At 31.6% G+C, this 25,415-nt stretch overlaps 4 protein-coding genes across 5 annotated transcripts in view; 3 read left to right on the top strand and 1 right to left on the bottom strand.

Annotated features, from left to right (window-relative positions):
* Nucleotides 1-25,415, bottom strand: part of LOC130674671 (protein artichoke-like) — a 196,061-nt gene that overhangs the window by 16,475 nt on the left and 154,171 nt on the right. The window lies entirely within an intron of this gene.
* On the top strand, nucleotides 16,124-18,056 carry LOC130674691 (maltase 1-like). Its single transcript, XM_057480105.1, has one exon. It carries the CDS (start codon nucleotides 16,154-16,156, stop codon nucleotides 17,873-17,875), a length of 1,722 nt encoding a protein of 573 aa, XP_057336088.1. The 5' UTR covers nucleotides 16,124-16,153; the 3' UTR covers nucleotides 17,876-18,056.
* Nucleotides 20,899-22,820, top strand: LOC130674721 (alpha-glucosidase-like). The gene has a single exon (XM_057480137.1). It carries the CDS (start codon nucleotides 20,921-20,923, stop codon nucleotides 22,616-22,618), a length of 1,698 nt encoding a protein of 565 aa, XP_057336120.1. The 5' UTR covers nucleotides 20,899-20,920; the 3' UTR covers nucleotides 22,619-22,820.
* On the top strand, nucleotides 23,259-25,313 carry LOC130674685 (alpha-glucosidase-like). The gene has a single exon (XM_057480095.1). It carries the CDS (start codon nucleotides 23,287-23,289, stop codon nucleotides 25,255-25,257), a length of 1,971 nt encoding a protein of 656 aa, XP_057336078.1. The 5' UTR covers nucleotides 23,259-23,286; the 3' UTR covers nucleotides 25,258-25,313.

Below are 25,415 nucleotides of genomic sequence, written 5' to 3' on the forward strand. Positions count from 1 at the left end.
GGAGAAGAAAGTTGTAAAGATTGTTAAATTTTTAAACAGCTCACTGATCTTAATATAGACAATTCACGACTTTTCCACCTTTTATTCACTCAAATAGTTAAGAAAATTATATATATTTCAATGCTCATTGAATCGGATTTGATGAATTTCCCACAGGAAGTCATCGAGTTATTTTTAAAAAATTTTTTTAATGCTGGAATTTTGATATCTTGTGTTAGATTTGATATTACGGATGAACTATGGGGCTTAGGTGAAAATATGTCAAGAGATTTTCTGTAGGAAATTTTATGCTCAGTAAATTTTGAAGGAACACTTTTTAGAAATTTTTGATAGTTTGGCGGGAATTTTAAATTCCGTATCCTGGAAAGCGAATTCGAATGAATAGAAATTTTTTTAGCTCAAAATAGAAATTCAGATTGAACTTTTAAGATATGATAAAGATGACAAGAAATAGTTTTATAGAAAATTTAATATTCTAAAAAAAATTATTTATTAATCTTTTTTGAAAAAACCAATAGTTCCCAAGATGGTTTGATTCAAACTAAAAATTAACTTCCAGTAAAAAATTAAATTAAAAAATCTATTTAATAATTAACAAAAAAAAAATCTTATCAATTTTGTAATAAAACTTGTACAATATTTTTCTTCAGTAATTCTAAAATAAAAAAAAAATTCACTCAATTTTATTCAGATATTGCCAATCAAATTCTCTCAATTTGAATAAACTCGACCGAATATTCAATTAAAATCTTGGTAAAAACAAAAACTAAAAAAATTTTTTTCATAGCCTCCTTGCACTGGGCAATTGATAAAATTTATTTTTTTATTTTTACGGACTATTAAATTTTTTTAAAATTACGTTACAGCCAAGTAGGACGTGCATGCATGACGCGAAATTGGGGATTGGGAATTGAAGCTGTTACACGTCGTAGCATCTAACACAAGACCGGATAGCTCGGTCTCGTGTCTATTGAGGTTGTAAAACACTGGTTTAGATTTTATGAGACCGTTTTACAACCTTCTTACTCCCTGTCTCCTGTTCCCTGTTTATACAACCCTCACAGGACGTGTCAGTCGAACGCGTCTTGGATTACCCTTACCCTTGCTCTTACCCGCGACCTGCATTGTCTTCATCCCTTGTCTTGTCTACTATTAACTTTAAACACAACTAACTTACTACGTCAGATACTCAAGAGGAAGGATTCAACTTTACCCTTAACAAGCTATTTTCTTGTAACAGCTCCTCATTATTATTATTATTGTTATTATTATTATTATTATTATTATTATTATTATTATTATTATTATTATAATTATTTGCGGAGTGAACGCGGAGTAAATCCGGAGTGAATGCGAAGTGGATGATTTTTCATTTATTTAATTCCCTCAGAGTGAATTTCACTCCGAAGGGGATTTTCGTAAAATTTTAGTTATAAAAAAAATTACTAATACATAACGAGCTTAGGTCTTTGATATTCTGACATTTATATTGAGTACGGAAATAATAACGAACTCCCTTTCCATATATTCACGCGAAATTATTTTTAAAAATTATAAGCAGCTGATAATAAAACTTGAACAAACATAATTCCACTGAGTTACAAACTGTCGTATGACTTGCATCAACCATACCACGAGATAAAATTTTATATTGTACCGAAATATCAAATATTCTCATAAAAACTATGCCACTATAGCTATTCAATAATTTAATATTTTCACTAAATATTATATGTATGAAATTAAAATTTAATGAATTACTAAAACATTTCATAAGTTAATAACATGTATAATATTTTAAGTTTAATTATTAATATCTGAATGAATTATTTATTGAAATAATTATGCTTTTAATTAACGGATGTTTCTATTAAATATAAATTTATTTAAGTATTAAAAATCCGGATCGGAGTGAATGTGGATTGAAATAAAATCCGCGTCACACTGAAATCACTCCGCCCATAAAAAAATCTCTATTAACTCGGCATGCGGAGTGATTTTTTTCTTAAACTCCGGAACTTCGAGTGACGGAGTGAATTCAGATTGGAATAAAATCAGGTTTCACGCCTGATTTTTTACAGTATACACGGAAAGAAATTTTCGTTAAAAATTACCGTTAAATTCACTGTAATCGTGGGACATAATGCGGCGCTTTTATTTATTACCATTTTCAAATTAAAAATTACGGAAAAATTTATTTATTTTGAGGTTAGACTTCATAAAATTTACCGAAAACCGAATAAAATTTACAGTAGACTACGGTAAAATTTGTTGAAAAAAAGTTAAAAATTATCTCACTTACCAACAAATGATTAGGTCGTGCCATTCGTCCCATGATTACAGTGAATTTAACGGTTATTTTTAAAGAAAATTTATTTCCGTGTAATAATGAAAATACGCGAATTTTTGAAGAAAAATGAATTTTCTTATCACAGCGGCTTAAAAGCTGGAAATATTAATTCGCGGGTATGGACCTTTTTTGTAGAAAATTGTATTGGTTACACTCTAAAACCATGTGTGTTACAAGTGTATTATTTTAATACATATTAAATGTGTTCTATATTAAAGGCCATAAACAAAACTATAGTTTTTTGTAGTCATTTGAAACACGTTTCACGGTGTGTTGAAAATCTATAGATTGCTTATGGTGTTTCAATGCTATTCGGCAAGTGTGTTAATGTCGACTACATACTTGGTTTTAGAGTGAACGAAAAAAGCCTCTTCAATTTTTTTAATAAAAAAAATAATTTGTGAGTTATTTTGATTTTAACCCTAATCCGGTGTCGCTGTTTTCAGCACCCATAAACGTTGAACATGGGTCATTAGCGACCATCGCTTATTTTACTATGTTAATCTGTAAGGAAAAATCTGAATAAATTCGTAGGTCTTCTCTCTAAAAATGAATCATTGAAATTCACTTCGAGTTAGTGAATCTTCACTGCACGGAGAGAAATTAATTATTGTATCTACAATACAAAATTTGTAATTTCAACTATCCAAAATGGTAATAACATTTTTCAGTGGTTATAATAATTATTATTACCATTGAAAATGATAACACTTACAATTGATGATGGTAACGGTTACTATCAAAGATGCTAATTGTAATTATTAAAAATTATAATTGTTACAATAGAAGATGGTAACTGTTACCATTCAAAGTTGTAAAAATTCTTAACTAAGAATGTGTGTGTGCTCGCGTAAGTGTGTGCATGTGTACATGCGTGGGTATATATGTGTGCACGTGTGTGTACATGTGCTAGCGCGGGTCTGTGCGCACCCGTGTGCATGTTCGCGGGAGAGTGTGCGCATTTGTGCGTGCGTGTGTGCATGTGTGCGGGTAAGTGTGTGCAGGTGTGCGGGTAAGTGTGCGCATGTGTACAGATGTGCGGGTAAGTGTGCGCATGGGTGCGGGTGAATGTGCGACCCCGTATGTATGCGCGTGTGTGTGTGTGCGTGTGTGTGTGTGTGTGTGTGTGTGTGTGTGTGTGTGTGTGTGTGTGTGTGTGTGCGTGTGTGTGTGCGTGTGTGTGTGCGTGTGTGTGTGTGTGTGTGTGTGTGTGTGTGTGTGAAATTAATCACTTCCCCACTTAATCAAATTACACATAGACAAGCGTCAGACTATAATGTTTATATTTTAATTTTTTATTAGCTTAGATGGTCATCATTATTTTGGCTGATAGTAACCATTACCATCAGGTTATTAAGAATTACGATTTTTTATAATAGTAGTAATTATTTAAGATAATAACAGTTATAATTTCTGGATATCATAAATAATTGTAAGCTTTACCATATAGATGGTAAATACTACCATTCAGATTGTTTATTTAATAATTTAAATGATATTATCAATCATATAATTCAGTTTAAAAATTGTACTATAACTTGATGGTAACCTTTACCATAAAATTTTCTCCGTGTGGGAAAGTGCTATAAGTATACCACTGGTTGAATGAGTGATATACTCATAGCTGTAGAAATAGTGAATATCCACTAATTCGCAGTGAATTTCACTAATTCATTTTTGAAGGGTTCTTTGGACTTCTAATTATGCGATAGAGATGTTGCCAGCCCCGAAAATCCCTTTTTCAATAAACAATTTCATTAAAATTTGGAAGCATGTAGGCTGTTTACAGTAGAATATTTGGACACAAACTACCCATGTTTGACCAATTAGAGTTAAGTTGTGGATGTGATTTTGATAAGAAAATTTTTTTAAAAATGATTTAGAATCAAATTCTGGGTAAAGTATTGAAGATATGATAAAAATGGTAAAAAATAAATTTATAGCAAATTAAATTTTCATTAAAAAAGATTGTTACGACTTTTCACATAAAGTTGATAGTTTGTGACTAATGAAAAGTACTGCAGTAGTTTTGAAGAAAAGCGTGAAAATTTTTTTTTTTTATTGAGAATTCAGCAAATGAATATTTTAATTTAAAGTTGTATTTAGATACTTTTAATTACTTTGTTTTTAGTTGTTTTGTTAAAACTCGAACTTATTTTTCAATTTAACCAGGACTTCGGAGTTCTGCATATAAATAACACTTGGAACGCTTTGGGAGAGAATAAATCATACTTTTCACGCTTGCCTTTCCTTTGTCGGACGTTATAAGTGAGGCGATGAAAAATATATACAAAAAAGCATTAAAAGAATATGCTTTGTTTGTATATTTAAATCAAAGAGCTTCAAACAACATGAGACGTGATTTTTTCCGTAAAAAATCTAGATGAAAGAAAATTACAATAAATTTTTTTTTTTATTTTTCAAGAAGGGGGGAGGGGTAAATTTGTTCGTATGAATATATATTGAGGATGATTACAAATTACTTTTAACAGAAAATTGTATATTTTCACTTTTTTCTAAAAATAACAAATTTAAGCTCTCGTTTAATTTTTACTCAGAAATTATGAGAAAAATTGACTTTGAGAAAAACTTTTTAAACTTTTTCACGTCACGCGGTTTTGAAATTGTAATTTTTAAGTCTAAAAAAAATTTTTTTTTTCTCCTACTCCGCGACTAAAATTTTTTTTAATTTCCGCGTTTTCGTTCTCTAGAATTTTTTTTTTCTCTCTCTCTCTCTTTCTCTCTTTAAATTAATAATGATAATAATAATAATACTGCAATGTCTAGTAATGGTTAATTAACTAAAGAATTTAAAATATTAATTATTATATATTTGAAGCTTGATAATTTTTAATTAAAACTGTCAAAGTAACTGCGAATTTAAAAATTTTTTTATATTAATTATTATTATAATTACTATATGTTAAAATTAAAATAGAGTATACCATATACAGGATACTTAAGAAAAAAAAAGTGAAGGGAAATTACAGAGAAAAAAAAATAATTTAAAGTTTAAAATAAAAATGGCGGATCTGATGTCTGTAATATTAAATCTGTTTGTGTTAAGAGTTGAGATGAGTGTCCGTGGCATCTGTCAACGATGTAAAATACTTAATAAAAAAAAATATATATTTATATATGTATATAAAATGTATAAAATAGACACTGGAACTAGATAAAGTAAACTATTGGAGTCTGGAGTTGAAAGTGGAAATAAACTCACTGGTAAATAAAACCAAATGAAAAAAGCTTTTGTAGAGATTATTTAACCAGCGAATCGACTTTTTAGTCTGTTGAGAATTTTTTATTTTTTACTAAATTTTTTGAGAAGAGAGCATTGGATTGAAAATTTTTTGTTGGGATTAAAATTACAGAAAACTATTGCATTGCACGAAAAAATTCTATGATACTTTTTTATAGAAAATTCTATTTCCTACAATGTTGTGTCAGTTTATGTTTATAAAATTTTGGTACTTTAGCTATAATTTTGTAATATCGATAGAAAATAAAAAATTTATGTCAATTTTTCTCTAAAATTCATTTTGCACAAATTAGATCAAAAATCTTTTTTAATTTTTCGGATGCGCGGGCAGTAAAGTGGACATTTTAAATTGTATAGGGTAAGTGTGGGTATTCCCGTATGAAAAAACCATATACTGTCGATAATATATAAAAAAATATATGGTAAATAACTGAACATATATGTCGGCAAAATTATTAATATTGATTAATATATGATTCATCATATATAATAATTTGTACGTCCAATATTATAATAATCCATATCGTTTATAATATATGTGATTATATACATGTGATATTGTATCAAAAATTATATGTCCGCTTTATATATTAATTTCTAACGTGAAATATATGTTTCATCTTATAAATTAATTTATAATTTCAATATTATTATAATCCATATAATTTATAATATATGTAATTGTATACATATGTATTACATTTCAAATTATATTCTCGTTTTATATATAAACTTATAATTTCAATATTATAATAATTTCGATATTATTATATATAAATAATTTAAAAAATACACTCATACCAAAAATTAAAGGAACTAAAAAATTTTAGAAATTTTTAGTGATTTTTGCAAGACTGTAACTTCATGAAAAATAATCGTATCGAGATTTAAAAAAAGCATTTTATAGCTTAAAATCTCTAGTTGTATATTTGTGCAAATATATATAAACATATATCTATATAAATATATATTTACATACATTTATACAAATATATGTGAACATATATTTATATAATTATATATTTACATGTATAAATATTATATGTCAGTCATATAATTAAATCATATATCTTATCATATAACTTAAACTATAGTATAAAATATTATAAGCAATATTTATAAGTTAGCATGTAAAAAAAAATACATTACCGATATATATGTTGCAAATTATAAAATCATATAATATTTCGGCAAAATTTTGTATATGGCTCCATATATGGCTTCTTATAATTCCATATAATTAATCATATATTTTGAATTGTACTGAAGCTCATATATTGCTTTTTCATTCGGGTTACAGCGGTTTGATGTGTCCGTCCAACTTTAACAGCATGATTTGAAGATTCACAATAAGATATCGACTTAATTTTTTTTTTAAATTTATAATTAACTTATTTTATGCCTTAAGAAAAATTAAGCGTATGATTTAATGTCGATTTCTTAAAATAATTAGCATTTTTAAAAAAATTCCAAGTGCTACTATTACCGTGGACTTTAAAGAGACTTGTGACAATTACCGCGCTACAATTACCGTGGATGTTACAATTACCGTGTGACAATTACCGCGGAATCCGATGAAACATAAATCAATGAAATAAATTATAAATGCAAACGCTTAATTAAATAATGAATAGTTTTTTTTATAAAAAATAAACTTTTAACTTTAATAATGCACACCACGTTTAAATTTTGGCACAGTTGAACAATACAGTTAATATTATGAGTGATACAAGAATATACGATTTAATCAGTATCATTATTATATATTTTTTTGACAGCTCTGCAATAATTTTGCCTCCTTGCGCTTCTTTTCATCACTAATAATAAATTTTTATGTTTATAATTACACTTTTTTTTTCACTAATTATTTTTTTAACTTGTTTTTTTCGTATTTTCAGAATTTGTTTGAGTTTTTGCAATTCTGAATGTTTAATACAAGGGGTACACTCGTTGTCATTTCTGCCTGGTCCCTTAGACTATAAATTCTTAATTAGACAGGGGGCCAAGCATTAATTACAACGAGTGTACAAGATAAACAATGAGTTATATTAATTTTGAGGTTATGAATAATTATATTTCAACCGCGGCAATTGTCGCATTAACCTAAGATACTACATATGTTTCTATTACCGTGGAATCCAGTGAAACCACGGTAATACTGACACGCTTCAAAAGTTGGTGACTATTACCGCGGCAGTAAATTAAAAGTGACAATTGATTAAAAGTCAATGTTTCTTGAATATTTGACAATAAAAAAGTATAATCTTGCTCTGGAATGCAACAAATATAAGTATTAAAACATTAATTTATAAAAAAACACATTTTATTCGAGCGTACAGTAGCACACTAACTGCAAGAAATTGATGATATTTTCTTTCAAAACGATCAATCGGTTTTCAATCATTTATAGCAAACTATAGTAGTTACAGTTTATACCGGATTGTTTGTTAATTACATTCTTGAAATATTAAATTTGTTGCTGGATTTTTTTTAAATTCTTAAATCCTTACCCTCGTGTAGAATTGGGAGTCCTAAATCACCTTTTTAATTTTGACTCGGGTATGACCATACACTGTAAAAAATCCGGAGTGAATTCGGATAGAAATTAAATCCGAATTCACTCCGCATTCACTCCACCACTCGGAGTTCCGGAGTTTAAAAAAAAATCACTCCGCATGCGGAGTGAATTGAGAGTTTTTTTTAGCGGAGTGATCTCGGAGTGACGCGGATTTTATTTCACTCCCAATTCACTCTAGTCCGGAGTTTTAATACTTAAATAAATTTATATTAATTTATATTAAACTGCTAAGCAATGTGTGAGTGTGTGTGTGTGTGCGAGTGTGTGTTTGCGTGCATGTGTGTGTTTGGGTGTGTGCAGGTGTTTGTGTGCGTGTGTGCAAATGTGTGCATGTGTGAAAATTTGTGCGTGTGTGAAATGTGTGCGTGTGTGAAATGTGTGCGTGTGTGCAAATTTGTGCGTGTATGCAAATGTGTGCGTGTGTGCAAATTTGTGCGTGTGTGCAAATGTGGGCGTGTGTGTACAAATGTGTGCGTGTGTTTGTTCGAATGTGTGCGTGCGTGTGTGTACGAGTGCGCGTGTGTGCCTAAATATGTATGTGCGTATGTGTGTGCATATCAGCTGATCAATAATGTAATACGCGAATTTTTACTTCGATTTTATTGAGTGGAGTTATGTTTAATTAATAATTTTTAAAACTCCCCTCCGGAGTGAATTTCACTCCGAGGGGAGTCAATAATTAAAAGTTCATTCACTCCGCATTCACTCCGGATTTAATCCGCATTCACTCCGCGAATTTTTTACAGTGTAATCATTTTTGGATATGTTTATTCCAATTTCCGACAGGTGGCCGATATAATCCGGCACTACTATGACATCATAACATTTTAAACAAGAATAATTTCTCCGTGTTTAATTTAAATTACTGATAAACTTCTGCACTGTGAAAAATCGGGAGTGAATTCGGAGTGATTACGGATTTGATTTAAATCCGAATTCACTCCGATTCGGAGTTTTAATATTTAAATAAACTCCCCTTCGGAATAAATTTCACTCCAAGGGGATTAAATAAATGAACAGTCATCTGCTTCGCATTCATTCCGGATTTAATCCGCGTTCACTCCGCAAATTTTTTGCAGTGTGAGTTTACATAAGATACTACAAAGTCTTTTTTTTATGAAAAATTTAATTTCCTACAATTTTATTTCAGTGCATTTTAATCATATCTTCGATACTTTAGCTATAATCTTGTTATATATATGAAAAAGTACTTGGATAAATATTTACGTAAATTAATCACTGAATTAAAAAAAAAAAAAAAGAGTAACGTTACCTTGCGGCTGTTAAAAAATAATAATGATAATAATAATTTGATTACTGGGTTGTTAAAATAATTAGAAAAAGAAATAATTTAGTACTTTAATGGCGTACGACACTCCTAAGAGTTTTTCGCAAAGAGAGAAAATGGCTCGAGTTATTTTACTCCATACTCATTTCTATACCGACTACCGACATAAATGTATATACGTGTATAATGTACAATATATATATAAAATAAAAAGAATTAAAACGAGCGTGGATAAGTGAAGCTGTAATTAAAATGGGCCACTGGCTTCCTCGGGTAAAAAACTTCACCCTCATTTCTTTCATTCTTTTATTCCTTCCTCCTTTCTTTTATATATATATATATATATATATATATATATATATATATATATATATATATATATATATACATATACATATTATTTTTATTTATTACGTGGACTCGTAATTTTGAGTCTACACGCATCTGCACTGGCTACTAATTAACATATTTAATTAAATATAAACATTAAAATTAATAATTAAAACATTTACGTGAGTTAAATATTTTATTTTCTATAAATTTGATTTTTTAATTCCCATTAAATATTAAATTGTAACGCAAATTTTATAAATACAATAAAAATACACAAATTTGAATTTATAGAAAATTTAATTTTATACAAAATAGTATTTTGTTGTTTTTTTCATAAATTCCATAGTTTCTGAGTTATTTTAATTACAAGTACTGGCGATTAATTAAATGTGAAAATATTTGAAGTTTCAAATTGCTGTCAAAGTATTAAAGATACGATAAAAATGTATGAGAACAGTTTTGTAGCTCGTTAAATTTCAATAGAAACTTCTAAATCACTTTTACATAAATTCAGCTCCTACGTTATAGTAAAAAAATCTGGAAAATTATTAAAAAATCAAAACCATTAATCATTTCAAATAAAAAAATTAATTATTTAATATTCAACGACTCTGCAATTAAATTTATGACTGTCTATATAATTAGTTTGTCTATTTATTTTTATGCAACGGAAAAATATTATCAACTAATTAGTTAATTGCATAGTTATCTAATTGTACTTTTATTATTATTACGCTTCTAGTTTAATTGGCTTTATGTCATTATGTAAATTATCCCTCCTTTTTCCTCTAACACCTTCATTTTTTCTCTGATGCGTAGAAAATTTTTTCTTCTTCTAAATCGATCCCTTCTCTGTTTTAAAAGTCTTGAATTTTTTTTAATTACCCCTCCCCTCTCTTTAAAATCTAGTATTTTTGAATTACCCCATTTCCCCCCTTTTTTTCTATTCCTCAGATTTTTGATTTTTTTTTCCTCCCCCCCCTTCATTTTTTCAATGAAATCTATATATTTTTCTCTAAATTACCGCTCCCTATTTTTCGAAGCTCAGAAAAAATTTTCTAATCACATAAAATTCTAATTAAAAAAAAAAAAAAAATATATATATAAACTTTTCCATGAATCAATTAATTAAAAACGATAATAATCAGAATCTTGGCCACTATTTACTTGCTCTATTTACAATATATATATTGTTTGTCGATAATTTATCTCGAGATAATGGTTTGTGTCGAGTGTTTTGACTCTCGAGGCCTTGAGATAAAAAAATAAAAATCTTAAGAAATGATGATAGTGAGAAGTGAAGGTGAGGCTTGAGGACCGAGAAGTGAGGAGTGAAGCATAAATATTTAGTTGGGAAGAACATCAATAACTGCGTATACAAGTTGTAATATCCGTAGTTTCGAGTTTCCCTGTAAATATACCGGGCATGATAAATTTTACTCGATACTCGTGTCTAACACGCTTTTAATGAGTTTCCTGTGTGTACTGTACACTAGATTTCTTGAGTATCTCGAGTTGAGTGCTCGGTGATGGCGGACAGATGTCGAAAGAGCTTGTATTCATGTCATGTCCACTGGCCGCCATTTTGTCGACACTCGAAATCTTTTAATGGCAATTGATTCAATCTTTATAACTTTTGCGGATAACTTGAAAACTTGTGGATTTAACGCACAAATATATGAGTACTTTTTTTTAGAAAATTTAATTTGCTATAAATTTATTTCAGTACTTTTTTGAGGTATCTTCAATAGTTTACTGAGGATTTTAATTTCAAGATTTTTTAATTTTTATTGTCAACTGTCCGTCATCTCGTTGTCTAAAAAAATTTTTAAACAGGTGGAAATTAAATTATATAAAAATTTTATTTTAGCTCAAAAAAGTATTTATAACTTTACCGTTGCCTCAATATATTTTTTATTCAGTAATTAAATTTATTTTATTTTATTCTAAACCCGTAACTTTTAAAGTTTCTGGTCAAGCATCAGTAGTTAGTATACGTAATTTAATTTTATGAGTTGCTGGGGCTGTATTATTATATAAGAGTTGCTAAGAGAAAAATAACAAAATAAAATTTAGGATAAAACTTTTTGTTACGTGACAGCATTTTAAAAGTTCTGTAATTTAATTTGAGAATGAGACAAAACTGGAGAGGGTTAGAAGCTTTTTGACACTGTGGTTTTTTAGAGAACTCAATTTGCTGAAGAATGAGTACTCACATGGATATGGTCGGAAAATTTTAAAATATAGTTTTCATATATTTCTACTTTTTAAAAATAATACATTTATTTTGCGGGTGATACAAATATAAGCTTGTGGATACTTATTTTAAAGGAAGTTCTGCATAGGATATGCTACAGTTATTTATTTTGAACTATCGTTGGTATAGAGTTGAATATATTGGGGAATATGGTACGATCGACTTGAAGACTGGGGTAAAATGAGCAGATATAAAATTTTTGATTCGATGGACTTTGAGATTCTGAGATTTCCTTTCGAATGAGTACCTACATCACCAGGTTCGAATAATAAAAAATTATCGAGTTGATATATTTTCGAATATTTAACATATATATGAAATTAATCAAATTCATGGATGTGGGTACTCATACTAAAGAGAATTTTGCGTAAAATACGGAAAAATATCAAATTTAATGACAAGTTTGTTGGTTGACAAAAAAATGATGGTTTTTTTAATATTTAATGAGTTTTTTAAAATTACAAGTATTTTCTAGCAAATAAAACAGTATCTATATCATTATTAATAATTCTCGAACACAAATAAAAGGAAAATTCTTCGACTCAACGCTTACTGAACTTTTAACGAGAATCTCCAAGGGCTTCTACTTCCGCGGCTTCCGCAACTTCAACTATCGATTTCAAAGTCTCCATCCCTTAATCTATTATAAGAAAAAAAACTTTATATACTTTTTCTAAATTACATTTGTTAAAAATCATATATCATATTCATATAATTTTTTTATTTTAAATCACAAAAGTAATTTTTACAAGACCTACTATTTTTACTATTTAAAAATTAATATCTTTTGAACTAATTACAATAAAAAAATCACTTTCATATCATTCTAAAGCTCAATACCCCCACCACCCCCCTGCAAATTTCATTCTACATTTATTTACTTCCTACTTTTTGAGATACCGGCTCCCAACCTCCTCGGCTGCCTAATTTCAAAACGTAGTAAGAGACAAATTTTTTTAAAATCGATTTTTTAGTATTTTCAGTTTTAGTGGGGTTTTGTGAACATGACTCAATTCATATTTCAAAAAATTTATTTTCGTCAGTTACTATGTTTTGAAATTGGGCTGTCATCCTGTTCTAATTATCAAAAATTCGAATTTCCCACTGTAATAAAAATTAAAAAAAATTCAAATGTCCGTCCTCTTGAGGTAGTTATCCTGCTCCAATAGTGTCAAAAAATTATGAGCCATATGCGCGGTAAGAGTAGGTCAAATGATACTAATAATGAGGCATTGTTTTTTGTTTTTGCTTCCCGAGTCAAAGTATTAGACGTAAATTGAACGTTCTTAACGTTTTGAACGTAAATTGAACGTTTTGGACATTAAAAACTCATTTTGACAGCTTTCAACTTATTCAAAACGTAGATTGGAGTATCATAAATCGAAAACGTAACTAAAACCTATTTAGACTTACAATAAGAAAACATGAGCATACCAAAAAATTTTTTCATCGATTTTGTACTCCTGGATTATAATCACGTCAATTCTCTAAAATTTTGTCGTTCGCTTTTCTGGCTCTTAAATAAAAAATTCGCATTTTGAAAAAAAAATTTTTTTAGTTTCATACTTCTATCTTTAACACTATTATATTTTTTCATATATTATGATATCAAGGTTATGAAAATTGTAATTACAAATATTGAAATAAATTAATTAATGTTATGATTAAACTAAGATCATAACTCATGAAATTACCAATTTTTCACGAACCAAAATACAAAAAAATCGTTCAATTTACTTTCAAAACGTGAAAAACGTTCAATTTACGTTTAAAACGTTCAACTTACATCTAATATTTCGACTCGGGCTGATACTGTACCCGTGAGAAGTTTGCCTACACACTACTCATATATACATATACACAAATACTGTTAAACATTCTTAAATTATAATCTGACCTACCGATAATTAGGCAATAAATATCAGAAGTTCAAGTAATTAAAAAAAAAATAGTAATGATAATGAGGGTAATTACGGACGATAACAAAAAAAAAATAGCAGTAACGACCTTTCGTTATGATTAATGCATAAATACTTTGAGCACGCAACCAATTCATACTCTCACATAATTTTTAGACGAAGATAAAGATAAGTTTTACTAGAAATCTATAAATGAGAAAAAAAGTCATTTATAGAATCTGATTTAAAACATTAAAGATTTAAATTATTTGTTCTAGTATGTGTCTATGTAAAGAAATGGTGTCAAAGTACTCGAGAAAAAATTAAAAAAAATTCATATAAAAAAATGTAATGATTGAATTAAAAGATCTGAGAGTTGAGAGAAGGATAAAAAATAAGAGTAAAAAAAGTAATGAAATATATTCTCTAGGATTTGTAAAATAATTTTATTATTTAAATTATTTTAGCAATTGAGTTTTCAATTTTTTTCACTGTAGAATTTGAATACATATGTCTGGAAAGAATTAAAATGGAAATTATAATTTTCTAAAGCATTGGTTCAGGATGAATAAGGTTTTTTTATTTTTAGTAAATACTACTGGCTAGAAAATCAGATATCAGAATTTTCGGACCATTTCTGTTACTTTGGAATTTAAACTAAAAATTATGACAATCTCAAGAGTTTTCTAGCAAATGCATCTATTTGCTTTAAAAAATTAAAATTACCTCTAAACTATTAGATTTATAAAAAAAAAATCGGTCTATCGGTTGACTCTGCAGGCCAGCCCCAAAACTTCCCGCAGTTTTCGAGCTCCTGGAGCCATTTCTGAAAAACTTTCAGAAAATTGAAAAAATAAATTTTTTTTTTGTATTTCTTCTATATCTTAGAGTCCATTTGATCAATCGATTTGAAATTTTCAGAAAAATTGACGGCCAACAAAATCTTTCGGTTGCCACCTCAACCATCTCAATCGGTCAATTCATTAAAAAGATATGACGAGTTTACATCCATACACACACACACACACACACACACACACACACACACATACAGACAGACACTCGGACATCCTTCTGAAAATAGTCAGAATAGCTTCCTAGGGCCTCAAAACGTCGACATCTGATGAAAACTCGATCTTCGTAAATCGAGGTGAAAACAATAACTTCCCGAATTTTTGAAAATTTACAATTTTCTTAGTGGGAAGTTAAAATTATAAGAATCTTTTTTGTAGGAATTTCAATTCTCTGCTAACTCATTTCCGGACCTTTTTTTACCCTATTTCTTAGACTTAGGTCACAATGTCATTCAAAAACAAAAGACCGATTTTTCACAAATTTACTCTAACCCCCACTTAAAATTATTCGAAATTTTAAGCTTTAGCTTCAATTATTACTTTATTCATTTAATTTGTATAATTACTAGATATGGATCACATTAGAATTTCACATGCTCAAGAGCCCTCTAAATTTTCCTTTTCTTTCGGATCTTATCGGTCTCAGCTTTAAGTCTTCATCTAGTTTCGTATTTCTTTTCGTTTGTGTTTCCAAATATTTTATTCGACACTTTCACCGGCCTTTGACGTTACTTTTCGACCTTTGACGTCATTGTTGTGAATTACCACAAATCCATCAGCTCAATAACATCATAAATTAGTTGGTTAGCTATCACCGTTATAACTTAATAGTCTATATTCATTTAGTTCTCCCAATAATCCTAGTTCGCATCGACCATAACTGCGGAATTCAAATGACCATTTTTAAATCGTATCTAAATTCCATAAGTGAATTTAATTCGAGTCTCCTCCAATCGTTATTTTTTTTTTTTTTTTGTCAAGAAATAAAATCTCAGCATTTCAATCAAGAATTCATTAAATTATCACGGCTTTTAATCAAGGAATTATAAAAAACAAGTGTTGTTTATATTATGATCTAATCATAATATAAATAATAATAATAGAAATATTAATAATAATAATAAAAATAACCGATAATTTAACCAAGGCCTGTTTACGTAAACCAGTTCCAATTAAATTTTCTTCATACTTACTTACACACCTTGAGATAACACATCACAAAATAATTACTTAGCTGTTAGAACTCGCGCATGCTCTAGAAGCCTGCCAATTTTATTTACAATACAGTATTTTTTAACCCATCTCACCTTCACATCGCTATAAATAATCCGGTATGTCTAACAAAGTCATCTTTACAATGCTGTCATTGTTTTCAATTATTGTGTTGGGTGCGTGCATTATTGGGTTTACCCTAAGTGCTAAAACTCCCAAGGAATGGTGGAACAACTCCTTCATTTATCAAGTCTACCCCCGTAGTTTCATGGACAGCGATGGGGATGGAACTGGGGACCTGAATGGCATCACCAGCAAGCTGGAACATTTTGCGGATTTGAACGTCTCTGCGATCTGGATCTCTCCCATTTATGTCAGTCCAATGGCGGACTTTGGATACGACATCTCAAATTTTACGGACATCGATCCGGTCTTCGGAACGATTGAGGACTTTACCAATCTGACCACCAGGGCCAAATCTTTGGGCATCAAAGTCCTGCTGGATTTCGTGCCGAATCACTCTTCGGACGAGCATCCCTGGTTCAAGCAATCTGTCCAAAGGGTCAAGCCATATGATGACTACTACGTCTGGTTAGATGGAAAGCTGGTCAATGGAAGCTACCAGCCGCCCAATAACTGGCTGAGTGTATTTGGAGGATCCGCTTGGGAATGGAGTCCCGTGAGGCAGCAGTACTATCTCCATCAGTTCACTCGGGGTCAGCCGGATCTCAATTTTACGAACCCTTTGGTTCTTATGGAGATGGAGAAGATTTTAATTTTCTGGATTGATCATGGGGTAGACGGATTCAGAATGGATGCGGTCAATTACTTGATTGAAGATGCGCGGTTCCTGGATGAGCCAGCTAGTGGAGCCAATGTTCCAGCTGATGACTACGATAGCTTGGACCATGTGTACTCTAAAGACATGGATCAAACATTTGTGATTCTGAAAACCTGGCGAAAACGAATTGATGCTTATAGCAAGAAGGATAAGGAGCAGAAACTGATTTTAACTGAAGCCTACGCAGATATGGAAAGCATGAAGCGGTTCTATGAAGCGGGAAGTGATGTTCCTATGAATTTTATGTTCATCGGGCAGTTGAATGCTAATTCCACCACCATGGAGTTCAAGAGGGCTATTGATTCCTGGCTGGGGATGGTTCCAAAAGGGCATGTGGCCAATTGGGTCGTTGGCAATCATGACAACTCGCGGGTCAGCAACCGGTTTGGGGCAGGCAGGGCTGATCAATTGTCGATGCTGACCGCTGTGCTGCCTGGTCTTGGGATCATTTACTACGGAGATGAGATCGGAATGACTGATCGTGAGATGACTTGGAACGAGACCGTTGATCCCGCGGGCTGCAACGCAGGTCCCGAAAGGTTCATGCTCAAGTCAAGGGATCCTGAGAGGACTCCGTTCCAGTGGGATGATTCCATGAATGCTGGATTCTCGACGGCCAACGAAACTTGGCTGCCGGTAAATGATAACTACAAGCAAATTAATTTGGCCAAGCAGAAAATGGAGGATGTCAGCCATTACAAGTTGCTCAAGCAACTAGTCAAGCTCAAGAAGACTCCGGTGGTAGCCACAGGAACCACCGAAGTCATTTTAGTGACGGAAAATGTTCTTGGAGTGATCAGAAAGCTGCCAGATGTGAAACCTGTTGTTTTGTTGGTTAATTTCAAAAATGAAACAGTGGTGGTTGATGCCAGGACCTGGATGAATATTCCGGCTGAGTTGACGGTTTTCGCGGGCAGTGTCGGGTCTGGTATACCCTCAGAAGTTATCATGGATACCACAGAAATTTATTTACCAGCGGAAGCTTCAGTTATTCTTTATTGAGGTTATAGTGAATTGCTTAGTAACTAATGTTGTAATTATTTTTTTTGTGTTTATTTTATTTGTGAAATAATTATTTTTGAATGTGAGGTTAAATGAACTGTTGTATTGTGATGATTATAATTATTTTATTTCATAGTAAATGTTCATTGAAAATAAATAATAAAAGATTTTGAAAATCTCATTTCGGTGGTTTTTTCTTTTTGATTTTTTTTATTCCTTTAATTGATAAAAATTTGGTTTTTTTTTCCCCATACGAAAAATTTTAAAGTTTAATTAAAAAAAAAAATTTTTAATTCAAACTAATTAAAATTTTGGTTTGACTTGAGTCACGGGTTCAAAATTTAAATAAAATTATTATAGATTTTACAAAAAATAAAAAAAATTAAATAACTGGCGCCCAAGTTTTTGAGAAACTCGGCCAAGTGGACGGTAAAAATAATGTAATAGAAAAAAAAAAATGGCTGGTTAATTTTCTTAGCGACCATAAGTACTTTTAAGAAGAATAAGTATAAAATAATTTTTCGGTTGAAGTATTTCAGTTATCGATAAAACATAATTTAGATTAAATTAACGATAATTTACAATATCTCTCGTTACAGTTAATCTGCTAACGTGTGATAATAATTATTATCGTTAATATTAATACTACGTGGTTTTAATATTAATTCAATGAAGATGGTTAAATTTAGTTATGAAATTTATTAATTTTACATTAAGAAATTCCGATCAAAATTGATCTCGTAAATTATGCAAATCAGATTATTATTTCTGATTAAAATAACTCCCAAAGCATCCAATCCAGGTGCAAAGTTATCAATAACTTTTGTGTAAATAATTTAATTTTCTACATCAATATAAATCACAGAATGTCCGTCGTACCTACAAGCCGTCAGAATATGAAATTAAACAAAAACGTTTTTGCTGAAATCAATGATATCGGGTACTTATCAGTTATTTAGTTTATGGTGAAAATCATAAAAATCTTTTTTGTACAAAATTTAATTTCCTACAAAATTGTTCCTTATACTTTTTATCGTATCTTCGATAGTTTGACCAAAATTGATGATTAAGGATAATTAAAATTTTTAAGGTTCAATTTTTTTCGTGTATTGAAATACGCAGTACAAAAATTAAAGAAAAAGTTTTTCTATTAAAAATCCCGTAAAAGTAAAGTTTCAAAAATTTATTCCAAGTTCAATTTCTGATAAAAAAGGTTCTCATAAATTTTACCGAAACTCAATAGTTTACCGACAGTTTGAATTTCAGAAAAAAAAAATCTGTAAAAAGAAAAATTAGTAATTTGTTAATTATCTATAGTAATAATTAATAATCATTTATTTAATTTACTGGAAACAAATTTTTAAAGGGCAAAAAAAAGTATTTTTAAATTCCAATTTTTCATTTTTTTAAAAATTTTTATACGAAAAAAAAATTAATTATAATTCAAATTATATTTTCCTTTGCATTTGATATCTTGTATTCATTTCTTACGTAAGAAAATACATACAACTGTTATTATTATACGACGTTTCGTAATAAAAATGTGACATCTGTAACGTAATTAAAAATATTTCAAATTATTTTTCTGACGCCAAGAATGTCAGTCGCAATTATTATTATTTTTATTATAAATAATGTTTTTTAGCTTCGTAAATTCATAATATCAAAGGTAAACATTAAAATTACCTGACATTCATTTTATAAATGGACTTTCAAGCTACCAGTGAATAAATATTTCCACGATATGAATTTCTATTGTTAACTCTGGGAATACCCGATGACGTATCAATTCATATTAATGTTATTTACTGTTTAATTATAATTAATTAATGCTTATTTTTAGATCCATTCTTTTTTCATAATAAAACTAACGTTCCACACTTGGGTCGAGTTTAAAATGAACGTATGTAACTGTGTTTAATTAAAATAATTAAATCAATAAGAAAGTTATTAATAGAGGAAACTAAGGTCACATATTTTTACTAGAGAATAAAACAAAATTTTGTTAATCTTGAAAATTACGATTTTATATATTTGACTTTGAAGTGAAATTACTTGGAAACTATTGAGTTTATGAAAAAAGTTACAGATTTATTTTTGTAGTTAATTTAATTTGCTTTAAAATTGTTCATCTCAATTTCTGATGTATCTTTGGTAGTTTAGCCAGAAATTAAAATTTAAAATTTATAGAAATTATTTTTTTGTCTTCTGGATATCGAGCGTTTAAAATTTTAATTCTGGGTAAACTATCAGAAATATGAAAAAAAATAATGAGTATTAATTTGATAAAAATTAAATTCCAAATTAACTTATTTCAACACGTTTTTGTGATATCTCTGAAGGTTGGCCAATAAATTAATTAAAAAAAAAAAAAAATTATAAAAATAATTTTTTGATATACAATTGTCAAATCTAATAATTATGTCATTAAAAAAACCAAATTAATTTTTATATTCTTTAGTATCTACTATTAATTTTTATTACTGGTAATTATATTATAAAATAAATTAAACAATTTTAATTTTCATTGAAAAAATAACTTATCAATCTACAAAGCATATCCATTACAATTCTGATAAAATTCTAGATTGAGCGCTATCTGGGATATCTATTGTATATTTGATTACTGAATGATGTGTGTTTAACTCATTGTATTTAAAATTGATTATACGAAAATTCATCTATCTCAATTTCATTCTCTTTCCCTTTATCCCATTCGCCCTTTTCATTCTCTCATCCCCTCGTCGGCTACACACCCCCTTCCGCCACCTCCACCCTTCATATATTACACATGAATAAATACAATTTAGCAGAATAATCGACGTGAACATTTGATTGCTTTGAAAACTTTTGATGTAGTTTTAAACTATAATTTGATTTTAAAACAGTTCCAACATTCTGATTTTACCTACTTGCCCCTCTTTTAAATCATTCCTTTTCCCCTCGCCCACTTTACCTCACAGATAAATTCCATCTAATCTTATCAATAATTTTTACAATACTGCCTATAAGAACCCTCCTGTGGAGATAGAAATAGCAGCCGTAATGTGGCAGTTATTGATAATCTGTCTGCTGGTACCCAGCATTTTTACCGCACAGGAAAAATGGTGGAAGAATTCGTTTATCTATCAAGTATACCCGCGTAGTTTTAAAGATAGCAATGGAGACGGAGTTGGAGACTTGAAAGGAATCACCAGCAAACTCGACCATCTTGCTCGATTGGGAGTTGCAGGATTCTGGATATCCCCGGTCTTTACGAGTCCGATGGTTGACTTTGGATATGACATCGCCAACTTCACTGACATTGATCCGGTCTTTGGGACTCTGGCGGATATGGATGTTCTGACAAAAGCTGCACACCAACGAGGACTTAAAGTTATCCTGGATTTCGTGCCTAATCACAGCTCGGATAAGCATCCCTGGTTCCAGAAGTCTGTGCAGCGGATAAAGCCATATGATGAGTATTACATTTGGAAGGACGCTAAGATGGTGAATGGTACGCGTAAGCCGCCAAATAATTGGCTGAGTGTTTTTCATGGTTCGGCGTGGACTTGGAATGAACAGCGGAAGCAGTATTACTTCCGGCAGTTTACTCCTCAACAACCGGATTTGAACTTCAGGAGCGCGGCTTTGAGAAAAGAGATGGAAGACGTGCTAGTTTTCTGGACCAATCGAGGTATTGATGGGTTTCGAGTTGATGCAATCATTCATGCATACGAAGATTCAAGGCTGCTTGATGAACCGGTGATTCCTAATAGTGGGTATCCAGCAGACAACTGGAACTCGCTGAATCATATTTATACGAGGAACCAGAATGAGACTTTTGGCCTGGTTGCTAGCTGGCGTAAGGTTCTGGACGCTCAGCCAGGAGGTAAGAAGATTCTGATGACTGAAAGCTTCACGGGGCTGCAGGAACAGTTGCAGTACTCAATGAACTACTATCGTTCGGGGTCGGATGTCCCCTTCAACTTCATGCTGTTGGGTGCATTGAATAACAAATCAACTCCACTGGATTTCAAGAGAGCTATTGACTCTTGGTTGAATTACATGCCTGCTGGTGAGGAAGCTAACTGGGTAATAGATAACCATGACGTCAATCGAGTCAATACACGGATTGGTAACGCACGTAAGGATCATTTCATTATGTTGGCTGCCGTACTTCCTGGTGTGGGCGTCATGTACTACGGAAATGAGATTGGAATGGATGACACATGGTTGACGTACAATGAAACCGTGGATCCTGTTGGCTGCAATGCAGGCCCAGGTAAATATCAACTGACTTCGCGAGATCCTGCCAGAACTCCAATGCAGTGGGACAACTCTACTAGCGCGGGATTCTCTACTAATCCGAAAACGTGGCTGCGAGTTAATCCTAATTACAAGACCATCAATTTGGCGAGTGAACAAAATGACTTTAGGTCCCACTTTTCGATCTTCATTAAGCTGATGGCAATGAAGAAATCTGGGAGGTTGGTCAATGCAACCACTGAGACAGTGGTCATTGGGGATAATGTCCTAGGGGTTGTCAGGCGTCCAACGGATTCTGCAAAGAGACTTTATGCCCTGGTACAAAATTTCGGAAGCAAACCAGTGACTTTGGATGTTTCGGCCTGGATGAACATTCCGGAGAGGATGAGGATCCTTGTGACTAATCGGGATTGGAAGACTTTCTCTTGGAACGTAATTGATACAACGGCTTTGGCAATGCCAGGGTATGGATCCATTGTTCTGATGCCGTTTTGATTTAAACTCGTGATTTTACATATGTTATAGTTTAGCTACTTATGTATTTTGTATTTATGTTGAAGAAATAAAAAAAATTATAATAGCTTGATAATTTATTTAAAAACTTTTGGAATTTTGTAATAAATAAAATAATATTTTTTTAAATAGAAAAATTTTGACATAAAAATAATAAATATGTGAAGTTACAGAAATATAACAATAGATGATTTTTTTATTACTGATTTTCTGTCTCCTGACCTATTAAACTTAAAAATAAAATAGGAATTAAGATTTTCGAAGAATATTTTTTTATTTAAAAATGTCATTGGATAACTTAATATTAAAGTAAGTAATTAATAATCTACGCTCATATTCACGTAATATTTAACAAGCATAAGAACATCTATTCATTCGAGAATCAACAATAAGTATTGATAATAAAATATTTGCACAAGTTATCTTTTGTTCATAAAAAATAGAAGAATAAATGAAAATGTGGTGCAGCATTTGCAGTCATTAATATTGTAAGACGGAATTGGAGTATCGGGTTTTGCGAAGTAGATGAATAGTACAGAAGCAACTGCGGAAATTCAATTCAATCGATCATACTATTGTTTATAAAGAATTGCTTATCCTACAGACGGGTATAAAATAACGAGTTGAGTAAGTGGTAGCAACAGTTTAAAATGTTACGTGAGTTAATTTTTATCTCTGCGATTGTTTTTGTGGTTGCTTTACCACAAGGCCCTCTGAGATTACCTTGGCCCCTTTCTGAACCTTGGTCACTTCCTGGGCCATGGACACCTCGTCAACGACCTGAACCTTGGGCACCGGGTCAACGACCTGAACCTTGGGCACCGGGTCAACGACCTGGACCGTGGGCACCTGGTCAACGACCTGGACCTGGTCAACGACCTCCAGGATTACCTGGACTGAATCCAAGGCCACCTAGACCTAATCAACCACGTCCAGAATCAAATAATCAAACAGACTCATCACAAAACTACAATACATCAGTTCCAACCAACTCATCATCTGAATGGTGGAGAGATTCATTCATTTACCAAATTTACCCGCGAAGTTTCAAAGATAGCGATGGAGACGGTGTCGGTGACCTTAAAGGAGTCCTTGAAAAAATCGACCATTTTGTTGACATGAATGTCAGCGCATTCTGGCTCTCACCGATCTTCAAATCACCAATGGTAGACTTCGGTTATGATATCTCCAATTTTACTGCAATAGATCCCATTTATGGGACTATTGAAGACTTCAACAATTTAACGGAAGCAGCGCACAAGCGTGGGCTTAAAGTGATCCTTGATTGGGTGCCCAATCATTCATCAGACGACCATCCCTGGTTTAACAAATCTGTTCACCGTATCAAGCCCTATGACGACTATTACGTCTGGAAAGACGCTAAAATAGTTAATGGAACCCGCCAGCCTCCAAACAATTGGCTCAGTGTCTTTCTTGGCTCGGCTTGGGAATGGAATGACATCCGTCAGCAGTACTATCTTCACCAATTTGCAATCCGACAGCCAGATCTTAACTTCCGAAACGCGGATCTCCGGAAAGAAATGGAAGATGCTTTAGTTTTCTGGGCTAAGAACGGCGCAGACGGATTTCGTATTGACTCGATGATTTTCATGTACGAAGACGACAGGTTTCTAGACGAGCCCGTGATTCCTAATACAGGAAAACCAGCAAATGATCCCGCGACCTTAAAACATATTTATACTGTAGACCAGCCTGAGACCTACGACCTCTTGAAGAGCTGGCGTCAAAAACTTGATTCTCTGGGTGGTGAGAAGCGGATTATCATGACTGAGGCCTACACTTCTTTACCACTGACTGTCAAGTATTACGAGTATGGTTCCAATGTCCCCTTCAACTTCATGTTCGTCACCGGACTGAATAACAAATCATCAGCACTAGATTTCAAGAGAAGTATTGACAGCTGGTTGAATAGCATTCCTGAGGGCGATTACATTGCTAATTGGGTGGTTGATAATCACGACAATCCACGTGTAGCTAACAGACTGGGCCCCAAGAGGGCTGATGAGCTCACGATGCTCGCTGCAGTTTTACCAGGAGTTGGAGTCGTTTTCAATGGAGACGAAATTGGAATGATCGGAGCACCCATTCCCTGGGAGCAGACTGTTGATCCCCAGGCTTGCAATGCTGGTATAGATAATTACTTGGCCGTAACTCGTGATCCCGAAAGAACACCCTATCAGTGGGACAACTCTACCAGCGCTGGATTCTCTTCTAGTAACAAAACTTGGCTGCCTGTCAATCCTAACTATCAGTCGCTGAATTTAGCTAACCAGAAAGATGATCCAGAGTCACATTATGGAATTTTCAAGAGACTAGTTGCTTTGAAATCGAACGATGTGATAAAGAAGGGAGATACTGAAGTTCTTCTGGCTACGGAAAATGTTCTCAGTGTTATTAGAAGACTGCCAAAGCAGAATCCCATTGTTTTGCTAATCAATTTCGCTGATAAGAGAGTTACCTTTGATGCACAAGCTTGGCTCAATATTCCAAGTAATATGACTGTCTACGCGCCCAGTGTAGGATCCAATACTAAGATTGGCATTACAATTGGTACGGGCAAAATCTCTTTACCAGCCGCAGCTTCAGTTGTTCTAAATTAATATTTTTTCACTTATAACCTATGTAATTTTGAGTTCAATAGAATATTGTTGCATAACTGTTGGGTTTTATTTATTTAATTCCTAACCTTTCATAATATATGTTAATAATAAGTTATACAAGACAGACGTCATTAAGTTTCTATGCTGCAAAAGGAATA

This window comes from Microplitis mediator, chromosome 1, assembly GCF_029852145.1.
Source record: "Microplitis mediator isolate UGA2020A chromosome 1, iyMicMedi2.1, whole genome shotgun sequence".
Lineage (NCBI taxonomy): Eukaryota > Metazoa > Arthropoda > Insecta > Hymenoptera > Braconidae > Microplitis > Microplitis mediator.

Coding starts and splice junctions, on each gene's coding strand:
- LOC130674721 (XM_057480137.1), top strand. CDS start 20,921: ATGTGGCAGTTATTGATAATCTGTCTGCTGGTACCCAGCATTTTTACC.
- LOC130674691 (XM_057480105.1), top strand. CDS start 16,154: ATGTCTAACAAAGTCATCTTTACAATGCTGTCATTGTTTTCAATTATT.
- LOC130674685 (XM_057480095.1), top strand. CDS start 23,287: ATGTTACGTGAGTTAATTTTTATCTCTGCGATTGTTTTTGTGGTTGCT.